At 42.7% G+C, this 13,128-nt stretch overlaps 1 protein-coding gene across 1 annotated transcript in view; it reads right to left on the bottom strand.

Moving 5' to 3' along the window:
• Window positions 1-7,095: 7,095 nt before the first annotated feature.
• Window positions 7,096-13,128, bottom strand: part of LOC133991476 (signal-induced proliferation-associated 1-like protein 2) — an 85,075-nt gene continuing 79,042 nt past the window's right edge. Inside the window, exons 19-23 of the mRNA XM_062429898.1 lie at window positions 11,947-12,078; window positions 9,606-9,723; window positions 9,435-9,513; window positions 7,624-9,012; window positions 7,096-7,513 (exon numbers count right to left, since the gene is read on the bottom strand). Coding sequence (XP_062285882.1) covers window positions 8,866-9,012; window positions 9,435-9,513; window positions 9,606-9,723; window positions 11,947-12,078 — 476 coding nt within the window. The 3' untranslated portion in view covers window positions 7,096-7,513; window positions 7,624-8,865. The remainder of the gene's footprint in view (window positions 7,514-7,623; window positions 9,013-9,434; window positions 9,514-9,605; window positions 9,724-11,946; window positions 12,079-13,128) is intronic.

Genomic DNA, 13,128 nt, shown 5'->3' with positions numbered 1-13,128 from the left:
GTGTTAAACATTTAGAAAACACATCAAAGTGATATAAAATATGCAAACTCAAAGGTAGGAAACAAGGATGTTAGGAAACATATCAATAATGTAGACAGCACTAGGTGTACATTAGGATGAATATACTTTGGTAGTATTAGTGATATAAGTTTGGCTATTTGCCACCCTGCCATGTTATATTTCAGTCTTTGGTCCCCCATGACTCTAACAACATGCAGCTCTGCATTGTGGGTGGTGTGATGAAACCTGACCTTGTTCCTTGCAGATGTTGTTGGGGTTTGAGCTCCTCCAGCTGCTCGCAGACACACAGGCTGCCACAAGGGTTGCGCTCGCACTTGACGTCACTCTGTCTCCTCTCCCCCAGAGAAAGAGTGACATTGTCACATGGTGCCCAGATAGAGGTTGATGATTAGTGGCAGCATGAGATACGGCACAATAACAGAAACCACAAACCGGAGAAAAGCAGGTGCTACTAGAAAAAAAAACAGAACTGGATCATTGGGAGCATTTTTTCTGTATCAGCCAGTGTCTGTCTTTGGCTGCATGCCTTTTCACAGAGGAATGCAGTGGAAGGGAGGCAGGCTTTGTTGCTAATCTAACGTTAGGAGAGAGAGACGAACACAAAAACCTCTGTCTCCATCCACAACCCTTCTCTATCCAATTCTTCTCTGACCTTAGCGTCATGTTAGCTTAGAAGCTTCCCATGTTCCAAGTCTCCGTAAAGAAAAGGTTTGTCTTACAGCCAAAAAAATATTAAACGCTCTGTTTTGTTATTTCACAAAGTTTGTGTCTGCATCGTGTAAAAGAAAAAAGGCCAGCAAAATGATTGTTCGCTGCCAAACTGGCAATCAGAAAAGCTGGGTAATCTTTTCCATCATTTATTGTCCTGAAAGCACATGACACATTTTCTATTTTAGAGAGAAAATAAGGAAAAGACGTCACACCACTTATGTACAGATACAACAGAAACATCTGTTCCATGTAATATTTTATAGGCACAATGCTGTGTACAGCATACAAAAGCTGGATGAAAGTGAGTGGCATGTTAGATGGAAGTATAGTAAAATTGATGGAGATGTGAGAATCTCTCATACCTCAGGGGCCTGGTAGACTGAAAGCTGACTTGCTCATTTTTGACATATAGATCACTGGAGCTTTGCACTTTTGTTATTATACATATAAATTACCCGAGTGTTATGTCACACTAGGGAACAAAGACAAATAAGTTGTGAGTTGTAAGTAAGTAAATAACACACAACTACACATCTGGGGGTTGGAGCGATATGAGGTTTTTTTTCTTTTTACTGAGATTAAAGGTCGTTGTCTTGAGATCAATGTTTTATGCAAATACATTCGACCTTATTATGTTGTTCATTACTGATTGCAAAAACAGTCGATGCAAAATAATGCTTGGGTTATAAGTCAGGCTTAACTTGTCTACAGATGTGTGTGTTCACCTAAAGTATGTAGTAATAGCTTTATGTTAAATTATAATTAAAATGTATTTTTAGAACTGTGTGTTTGAGTGTCAAGACATAATGTTTTTCATACCAAATTACATATCAAGTCAGAATTAAATTGTTAATAGGATAAATGAATGTTCTTCTATATGATTACACACTTTTTTATGCAAAAAGTCTATGACAGTGTGTTATTTTAATGTCAAATTCAGCTGAGTAATCCAAGCCAAACTGAATCTTCATTACAGTGGGGTGTGATGGTGGGATTTGCTCCCAGATCATAAACTAAGCTGTCACTGGGCGAGGAAGAAGAGAACATTAATTTGTACTTATTGAACCGGTTAATGAACTATTCAGGAAAATACCAATATTCAGTGTTTGCTTCATTGCTCCTGGTGAACATAAAAGTCCTGCTATTAAGGAGACTAATTAAAATCACAAATCAAAATCTTCTACTTCTCATGTTTTATCAGGGCTCATAGATGAACGTGTACTGCTTTTGTTGACATGCTGAATAAAGATGTATAAATGTCACCATCTGGCATGTGAAGCAGGAGACACTAATCCCATTCATCTTCACAGAGAGATAATGTGAGAAGAGAGACTGAAATCCCTCAGGTGAGGTGTTAAGAAGAGAAAGGGGATATAAACACACATCCAAGAACATTTTAGATAATGTAAATAACTGACAATCATTTGGCACAAAGGTCACATGTTGCCACAGTGCTAGGATGCCTTCAGGGACAGCAATGCTGATTGCTCAGTCTGCCATTTTGTTCCAGACTGAAATATTTCAACTGTTCAGACTGTTGGATGCATTACCCTAAAATTTTCTATGCACGTGTTAACATGCTAAAATAAGAAAATGGTTAAAAAAAAATAGAACTGCATCAGCCGGTTGTCATTGTGAGCATGTTGGCATTTGTGCTGCTGTATGCAGCCTCACTGAGCTGCTAGCATGCCCCTAGATTCTTTGTCCTGTCATTTAATGTGTGGAAAAAGAGATCATAGACTTACTGTAAGGAAGTAGAGTCATTATATGACATTTATTACATTTTTCACATCTGCCCCACAGTTTAAAATATGAACATCTGCTCTTTTGAAGATGTAGCAACCCTGTATATGGTGATACTGACCTGGAAAAAAACTGGATGTGCATTGTGGTATGCACCTGAATGACATAAACTGATGGTCTTATGCACTCGATCCACATTTTCAGGCATGTTTGAAATGGTTATATGTGTTCTATTGTTGACGAGTTCAAAACAAGCACAGATCACTCTAAAAGGTGAAAAGGCAGGAAGCAAAATGTCAACAATGCATGTCAGCCGATAATGATAGGTCTGTTTTTATTAGCAGTGTGTGGACACAGCCTGAGCTCTGTTTTACAGTTTGTGTCAGGCTGTTACAGGCGACCACGCTCACTGTGCCAACGAGAAAGGCTAAAGTACACTTTGCGTTTGACCTTCCTGTGTCTCTGTAGCTCCTCCTCTCACACTGATGATCGATTGCAGCTCCAGTTAAGCTTTTATTGCTGATGATGGGTCAGTGGGGGTTATTTGTTATTCACTACTATACTCCCCCCCCACCGCCACTCTCACAACTACCATTCACCCTGCAGACATCAATATTCCCATGACCCTCTAAAACAACCCCTCTACTCAGCCGTACAGGCCAGGCTAGACTAGTGCAAGTTTGCATAATCAATATCTTCAATATTAAAAAAAAAGAAAGAAGGAAAGTCAGTGTAGAGATCTGGGTCTTCCTAGCCACAACCGACCACCCACTCATCCCCCTGCCCCGCGCTCTGACTGCCTCCTCACAGCCGGGGCTGTTTGCACTGGAAGCGGCCGATTGAGAATCGATAGCAGGGCTCGCTGCTCGGAGGCTGAAAAGGACAACAGACAAGGACATCTTGGCGAATGAAGATAATTCAGCAGCCTTTTCTTATCTATTTGTTCCTGTCTCTTTATCTAATTTAACAGTGAAATAACACACAGAGAATACAAGACATGATCCTTCTTTTTATTCACATGCCTACAGCACATGAGCTTTAGTAAGGCTTTCATTGGGCTTTTCTGCCAGCAATGACCTTTGTGGAAAATTCTACCCCCCTGCCCCCTCCCACGTTTTTATTTTACCCTTTCTGATTTCTATAGAGGCCAGGCAGCGAAGCAGCTTATAAGATGTTGATCTAGGTTCAGCTGAGAGGGTGGTCACCTGTGACTTGACTGACAGATAGTGACGGCCTGTGGGGACCTGGGAGGCAGGTGTGTGTGTTTGTGTGTGTGTGTGTGTGTGTGTGGCGGGGTGGATGGCTGTCTGTTGGTTTAGTGGATCTTCCTTTTTCCTTTTCTCCACCACCCCCCTTTATTTCTTTCCCTGTCTTTTGTGTTATAGGTGAGATGCAGCTCCCCAGTGAGTGAGAGGGAATTTCAAAGCGCCTGCAGAGAAAAGATGAGCAGCACAGATAAACAGTCCAGGTGAGAGAGCTAATCCTGCCGTTACGCCTCGCAGGCACACAACACAATTGAGATTTCGTAACTGTCTGGCAAGACCAAAGGCAAGCCTATTGAATTTAGCTCTTTCGCTGTTCTCAGAGCTTAATGACGGACTAGTGGTCAATACTGTATACATCTAACTTTCTGGTAAAAGTGGAAAATATGGTATTATGTTATTGAACCAAGGATTAAATACAACACCACTTCTGAATAATACATAAACAGGATTATGAATAATTCCCTGCAATTCAAGTTGACTTTTTTCAGTAATCCGACAGAAACAGAACCTATAACCTATAGGGAAGCTGATAGCTGAAACTGATACTGATATTTGATATAATACAAGCAATAACTGCAGGCTGACCCACACCCAGTCGATAAACCCCCACCACCACCACCACCACAACCACCCGTGCTGTGCCAGCTGTGCTTTGGGCACATTGAATCCTATTCTTGGTAACATGATCCTGACTAGGGTGGCACTCACAGCAGGGGAGCATCTGCTGTGGGACTGTGGAAGCAGGACAACTGTGACCCAGTCACATGCTATTATGTGTGATGAGCAGCCAATCTGTGTAGCGGTGGATGACCGCCACTCCTGAGCGGAGGAGAATCACCGAGGTTCAATCCTTTAACTGCTGACACAGTCAAATATTAGAAATCAATGCGGTTTGCGTGACTATAAGCTCTCACCATCTGGTTAGAGGAGATTTTCAAACAATTGGATTGGGTGTAACTTTACTACTTGTCAGCATATTTTTGTAAGCCTAATAAAATTCCAACATGTTACTGCAGTATTGGATTGGCTCTGTACATCTTTTTGCTGCATCTCATTTTTCATATTCCCTTTGTCCTACTGACCCGTCACTCATGCAGCGTCTCTGTCCACTCATATATCTCCAGTTTTCCTTGATGCCAGAGTAATTTGGCACCTCTCTCTGAAGTTGCTGGTCAAACCTCCTGATCTTACTCTCCATAATACACCCTGGAATCCTCCTCCATTTGAAACAGGCAACACTTACGCCTTGTGCCAGTGTGAGCTCCCATCTGCTGTTCTGGCACTGCGCACACGCATGTAGATTAACTACTTCATCTCAATGCACGCTGCTCGCGGCCAAACGCAGAACTCGTCCACACACACACACCCGACCATGGTGTGGAGTGGCCTGATGGAGAGGTCAGACAGAGATCACAAGCCTCCCAGGAGAGTCAGGACAGACTGCCTGCCTGGTAATACCACCCCCAGGTTCATTCATGGTGCAATCAGACATTGTTTTCACTCAGTGAAAAGAAATCGCCTCATAAACTCCCACACATATTTCAAACGCTTTAACTGAAATTGGCTCCAACTCTTGCACAGGTAAGCCTAATGAAAAAACTAAACCCACCACCACCACTAAAGACACATGGCACAGACCAGCTCTACCCATAATGCAACAGTTGCATACCCACAAGCCCCTAGAGGACATGATAGATTGGACCACACTCAAGCAGCAGGGCTTGAGGTTTATGCAGGAAGTAGCAAACAAATTTAATTGTGTTTTCTCTGCACACCCAAAAAGGCTTGTGATTAATTATTCAGCAGGTCCTTTGCCGTCCCTGCAGTGAAAGCAACATCTGTCATTTATTTAAAGCGCACCAACTCACACGGAATCAAGTCACAAACACATTATAATTTCATGTTTCCATTGGTGTGTCTTATCACACCTGCTGTTTACAAAATAGTGGATGAGGAAGCCTCATAGAAAAGCTTGTTATCTCTCTTTTTAGTATTCAAACCTCTCCAGTTCTTTATCTCATCTTTATCTCTTTGTCCCTTGTCTGAGCCTGGAGAACAGGTGTCAGTTGGTTAATAAGGACCAGGTAACCTAGCGGTGAAATAGATTCATCACCTTCAGTGAAGATGTTTGACATTTTCGTGTCACTTGGTGACAAATAAGCCTATCTTACATGATCCAAGGAAAAAGGGAGAAAAGTACTGTTGGTGTACTGGTTAAGGCCGTAAAGTTGTTGGTTTGATTCCGGTGGAAGACCATTGTTGCAACCTCTTTTGATGAAGAATACACATTTTAACAAATGCTGACTTAGTAATTAGCATACCATTCTTTGATATACCGTGCTGATACTGGTCAATCGTCTACCTTATGTAAATTAAGTTACATTTTCTACACCTATCCTGATTCATCCTTCCTGACTTCATCATTCCCTTTGTCATTGTAAAATGTAGGCCAGACTCTTATGTCTCCATGCAAAACTGCCTCAGTCATTGGCTACATTTGTATTTGCATGCTGTTTGATCACTGCCTTTGGTCCCACTGTATAAATGTGCTACCCTGCCATTGTTCTTTGGTTGGCTTACTGTTGACTCAATAAAACCCTCCCACCACAGCAAGCTTCTCAACAGAGCAGGACCCTAAAATATTACTGCTTAAATGTCACTTCTATTTCATATCATTCCATTATTAAACATAGATTTACACATCAAGTGGGTATCTTATGTAGCACGCTATTTCTTGGCCAAGAGCATAACTTCTTGTAGTCACAGTGTGGTTGTCAGATCGGTTTCCAATGGATTTAACAAACAAGATATAACATGTTAGTGAGTGTGCTTCAGTGTTGATGGTTGGAGGATTTTTTAAATCCTTTGGACAGAGCTTGTCCAGCTGTTCCCACTGTTTGCAGTCTTTGCGCTAAGCTAAGCTAACTTGCTATAGCTTTATATTTAGTGAGTGTCAATCCTTTCATCTAACTCTCATCAAGAAAGCGATTTAGCACATTTCCCAAAATGTATAACTACTCCCTCAAGACAGAAAAGTGAAACTGTCTTTTAACACCACTATACTTACTGTACTAAACCTTATCCCTCAATTAAGAACGCTGCTAATAAAGTGAATTTTAATTGTTTTTTGGATCAGTCTGGTTATTATTTGCGTTTTTGCTTTGTGTGTCAAGGGATGTGTAGTGCTGTTTTTATGCTTTGTAAAGAATTAATTATATTCATTGTTTTCTGTCTGTAATCCTATAAATAAAAACTTGGAAAAAAAAGAATGCGTCGATAAAGAACAATTATTTTTACAACTACATTTATTAAAAAACAAAAAACAAAAAATAGAACAAAAAAAAAAAAAGCAACCAGTGTCTCACCAGGGATGAGACAGTTTATGGAGAGAGACATCTTTAAAAGCATACAAACCAGCAAACTGTAATCTAGCAGCATCCAAATGTTGGAATCTCCAAAATCATCATTTATATATTTAAATATATATATTTTTTTGCCCTGGCAAGCTACACACTTTACAACATACACAGAGCTTTATCTCTCCTTAGTGCAGAAAAAAAACAACAACAAAAAAAACCAACGAAAAAACAAATACCCTTAATAAAATAAACAACTTTAGGTTAAATAAGCTTAAATAATAGTGTTAAATACAAGACACTTCTGTGGCAGATATTTACACAAATAAACACATTTGGCATTGTAAGTGTGGTTCACTGGCGCTTGCTCTAATGCTCTAGAAACCACTGCATAAGAACACATTTTGCTGTGATAAACTACACACACACACACACACACACACACGCACACACACACACACACACACACTCACACACCCACACACACACACACACACACACACACACACACACACACACACACACACACACACACACACACACACACACACACACACACACACACACACACACACACACACACAGACAACTTTATATCAGTGAGCCACAGACAAGGCATGTGTTTATAAAAGAGAACTAAAAGCAAAGAGAAACAATCCATTTACAACCAAGAGTTTTAGGCACAGTCTCTTCCTGTTTTATCAATACATGTCAAATACGACTGCTTCTCCACAGGAACTCTTCACGTTTGTGCTAACTTCTTTTTATTTGATTTTTTTTTTGTTTTTTTGTTTGTTTAAATTTTCAACACAGTTTTGTAACTACCACTTCGTTATTGCTAGGACATTGTGACAGTGAATGGAAACTACTGACAAACAGGTGTGTCGGGGGGAAAGCACCTTCAAACATCAAAATTACTGCCATGTGACCCCACATTTACAACACTGAGGAAAAGAAATGTGGAATTAGGTGAAAGAAAATGGCCCAAACATCAAACTTTGAAACTTTTAGTGACTTTGGGGACCAGAAATTCAGAGAAAAAAAGGGTCTCAGTTGAGCTACATTCATTTTTCCTCCCACTGTACTTTCAAGACCGCCACATGTGGATTCCTCTTGGTGCAAGCAGACAGTAAGTACCACTTCATTATGTCCAGTACATTCCTCCCCACCTCTCCTCCTCGCCTCACCCTCTCTACTTTCCTGTGTCCGTGAGGGCCGGCACAGAAACAGCTGTGTGACAGTGTGCGTAGTATGATACAGTACAGCTGAGTATACAGTACAGTAGACTGACGTGACATACATAGGTAGATTATATGTTGACTACAGTAAATGAGCTTTACATTCCACTACTGTAAGAAGATCCCAGGGACTCAGGCAGGGGGGCCCCCGGGGGGTTTGCCTTTCTGAATTCCTCCCCAGTGCCGGAGATGAGGCGGTTTCCCAAGAGTCTCGTTTGCCAGGATGGGTAAACTGTTAATGTCAGGAACAGCCCTGCACCAAAGACAGAGGAGGAGCCCAAAAACTAAAAAGGTCCAGATCAGGGTTGCAAGTCTCTCCACACAGGGCTGCACTAAAGTCTCTTAAGCGGGGGCTTTTTAAAGAGTTTTCATTACTCTCGGGGGCCAGTAATGGTTTGTTTCAAAGTTTGTTTGCCAGTGGATCATCTGGGAGTCTTAAGTAGGAGTTGACAGGGCGCCCGGGAGGAGTGAAGGCCATCTCGCTTGCTCTCTCTCTCTCTCTATCTCTATCTTGGCCAGTCCCTCTCTCTCTCAGGGTTTCTTGTCAATGGTGTGAAAGAACCACTCGGTGAACTTCCTGAGCTGAGCCGCCGCCGTCTGGCTCTCCTCCTGCAGTCGCATGTTGTCCTGTCTAAGGTGTTGCACCTCCTCCTGCAGCATTGCCTTATCCTCTTTCTCCTAAACACAAAAAAAACCACACACACACATACACACACAATCAACACAGGGACATGAGGCAAAAGTAAGTGGATACAAAAGAGGTTGATAAAAGCCCCCTAATTACAAGCCCATCCGACTTTCGTCAGCAAGATGTAAATGGGAGGCATTAACATGGCAAAGCAGCCATTTCTCTGTTCCGATAAAAGTGCATTTCCTCTCTCTCCGTTTTAAGCACATTAGTGGAGGTGGGGAAAGGCTGGGCCCAGGACACAATGAGGAAAGGAAGCAGGATATTGAATTAAGTGGACAAGTTTATATTACACAGACCGCAGGGCACCAATTACTTGATGTCTATTCTTCTGGACCGTGTGACAGACAGGCGCTGTTTGCTGACGTGAAAAAACATAATAAAGAAATGAATTTGATGTATGTGACGTTACCTTTCTGAGGTCATGCTGCAGCTGTCTGAGAATCACCTCCAGCTGGTTGACTTTGCCAGTTAGTGTGGATGGGGAGCCGCTGTTGGTGGGGGAGACGAGACAGGATGATGCAGAAGCTGGTATTTATTCAGTTATTCAGCGTTTATGCACGTGTTTGTCTGTGAAACCTACTGCGCGTCCAGTGCTGCTCCCTCCGCCTCCACCACCCGTCTGGTGAGCTCTCTTGAGATCTGCAGAGCCTCGGCCCGCTGCATGTCCGTCATGGTGCAGAAAGACGCCACACGCTGGTCTGGACACATAGCAGGTGACATGAAAGGTCATAAATAGGAAATGTGTTCCAACAACGCTTTTCATGGAGTCAGCAAGCAAACTAAAATAGAGCAGAAAAAGCACACTCGCATGCACGCATTCCTGACAGGATGGAGCGATTCATTCATGCTTTGTATGAATGAATGATTCTGTTTTAAGCACGTTTGCAGAACAATATCGTGGACACCGGTAGGCGGTCCTCCCATACTGAGCGATCTGTAGTCAGACAATTAGAAACAAAGGTGGTAAACATTTCCAAAATGTCACATAAAGTACCCTGGATGTTGCTCCAGTGCCCTCCCTCTGAGTTTCCTCTGACAGCTGTTTGGCTCTTAATGGGCTGGATCCCAGAGAGCTATAAGGCACCAGTCATGCTTGTTTTACCATATCAGGCCCTTAAGTTCAATCAAAGCCCCGTGGAAAACCCAAACTTGGCATGTTGCGCTTAGGGAGAGCTCAGTGTTGAAGCGTAATGCTCTTTTCTTTAGGAACCAGTCTCTCTCTCTCTCAAGCCCTTGGTCTGAGACTAAAGATAGGAGGATCTGCATATTCATAGAAAAGATTAAGAAAACCCTTCCATTAATTTAGCCCCCAAATGAAAGCTAATCCACTCCAAGACAAAAGCTGATCGAGCCTGGAGTTAGTTGTTCAGACGAGGCAGGAAAGGGAGTCCAAGCTTTCATTTGCATATGAATGAACATTTTTCCTCATATTCGATGGCTGCATCAGAAAGATTAAAGACTTCTAAGAAAGCGGTGACGGACGCAAAAAAGCTGCTTGTCATTTTTGTGTGACCGGGTGTCCAGATTTACTGGACCAAACAAAAATAGATTATATTGAAGGGAAAACACAACAATCTATGTGAGCAAAACATACTGTGCTGTGTTTATTTGTGGGGGAATATTGGAAATATCAAATTGCTGGCAGGGAGCTTTTGCAGTGATTGCACCAAAAGCCTTCTGAGGCTGATATTTCACAAAAATTATTATTTTTTAAATTCAGCCTGCAGATTGTTTTGTTGAATCATGAAAACAAGCAGTTTCTCAGGATCTGCATAACCAAGGTCATACATGCTCTAAATGCTTCCTTCCATGGTTTTGAACAGAGCCTAAACATATATGGCACAATAGCAGCCTGGAGCCACTTTCTGCTCAGCAACAAGACTCCGGTTTACGCAGCGTTTTTTCTGGGCCAGCTAGGCTGCCGTGTCAACTGCCTTCTTGCTGCCAGTCAGACTCTGCATCATCTCCACTGATTCCACTCTTGTTAAATGATATGCTGCGGGCTATGTAGCAGAAAATGTATCAAAGAAGAAACTCTACAGAGTATTCATTAATTATGACAAATGAGCAGTCACATGCTACATTGCCTGCTCGCTGGTCTTGGGGTCAGACGCAGTTCGTGGAGGAAGAAAAAAGACTCATGGCATGTTAGCGTTTCCGTGATAGATGGGGAATACAGTGGCGTGAGAGTGGTCGAGGAAGTACTTAAAGTTGAAGGAAAAAAAAAAGAGCAAAAGTGATGATGCTGACCATGAAGTGGCTGAGATGTGTCAATGCTTATTAACTGACAACAGAGTATGAAAAGACAGCTTTCAGTTTTGAGAGGGACCGATCACTCATGTTGTCATGCTAATTCCTCTAAGTCCTACTCCACCTTAAAAAATGATGATAAATCATAATTATTTCTATGGAGGGAATCAGCAGATTGGACCAGATGAGAAAAAAGAAAAAGCAGCACCTTCCAGTGGGCTATATTCAGACTTAATGGACAGGAGGCCAAGAGAGGAGCTAAAATTACCCCAAACTATCAACCCAAGAGCTTAATAGTAAAAGGTTTTGCTTTAAGAACTCTCCCTGAGTGGTGACCTGCTGGCTTTCTGGTGTGAAAATTGGCTCCATATCTGAGCTGAGAAATGATGGCTCATTTTTCCCAGTTACAGTGCTTGATGGGAATCCCAATAGGGCTCAGAGCAGAGGCGCAAAAAGCAAAAGGATTCCCAAAAGTCACCTCCTTCAGCACTTAGGAGACACTAGAAGAAACAGAAACACACGGCTCAGACAAACCTACACATGCAAGCGAAGAAGCACTTGCAGATTACGGACTCACAAACACACACACACGCTAAGCAGCCAGGAGGAGGGGTGGGGGTGGGTTTGGGGGGGTTACAATAGGCGCCAGCAGCTTCAGCCAGGCTGATTACCTTCAAAGGCTCGTGCTGCATCAACCAGGTGAGACCAGTCCAGGCCCGTGGCAGTGTCTGGGAGGGGCATGAGGCCCGGGTCGCTGTATTTGGACCTGTCCGCCAAGGAGCCGTCAGAGAACCAAAACTCATCTGCAGAGACAGGCAGGCACTCTGATCAGTGTCTAGGCCTGCCCTGAGTACAGGGCTGATCTCTGAGTCGCCCATCAACTTGCATCAGAACAGACAAGAGAGGTTGGGAGAGGAGTGGGTGGCGTAGACGGGAGGGGGGGGTGAGGCAGGGGATTTATTCAAACTGACCAGGAATCTCACTTGTCATCGCTGCCAAAAGGGACGATATTTATGTAACTCCAGCCGCACATCAAGAACACCTAGCTTGAGTCTATGCTTGGTAAAATAGCTCCTATCTAATCATACCTGTACCTAAATCCAATTTAATCTGGATGCCTCTAACTGCAAACTATTTAAGTTTGAAAAGAAAGCTTTTGTGTGTATGTGACAGTACAATAGACTGAGTCACATTAAACCACCTTCTCTGCATAGCACTCGCAAGGCGACGCTGTCTGAGGGGTGATAAATGACTTGTTTTAGCGAATGTCTTCATGTTTCAATCAATATCGCCTTTCCCTCCCTCTGTCTCTCTCACCCTCCCTCCCTCTTAGACAGGGAATGCAATAAACAAGCTCCCATTCTGTAGAGAGGCATTTAGAAAAGCATGAGTTGAGAAGCAGTAAGAGAGAGACCGAGAGTTTGAGGTGATGCTGACACTCTCCTTTCAATTTACCCAGCGTCTTGGAGCTTGAGTGATTCACTGTTTACCAAATTGGGCTGTTTCAGGGAGGGAAAGAGAGAGGGCCTTGTGTTCTCACTACCCTTCACAACAATCAGGAATCCATCAGGTTGACAGCAAGAAGACGTTAAAGAGAGAAACATCTTTCCAAAAGCCGTTTTCTATGTAATGAGGCCAGCCGGAGATGGGTGGAGGAGCGGAATGAAAATGAGACAGGAGGGACAGAGAGGGGAAGGCAGGCAGGGACTGAGACATCAGTGGATGAAACATCATGTATGACAATACTGATGGAAAAATAGGCATGATCATGTCAGAGATCTTAAAACACCTGCAGTGGCGCAGGCAGGACACATCACACCTCTCATTACTTAATGCATATTCATTGGATGCTG

This window comes from Scomber scombrus, chromosome 12 (genome assembly GCF_963691925.1).
Source record: "Scomber scombrus chromosome 12, fScoSco1.1, whole genome shotgun sequence".
In the NCBI taxonomy this organism is placed as follows: Eukaryota; Metazoa; Chordata; class Actinopteri; order Scombriformes; family Scombridae; genus Scomber; species Scomber scombrus.
Note: the sequence above shows the minus strand (reverse complement) of the source record. Positions and strands in the feature narration are given on the sequence as shown.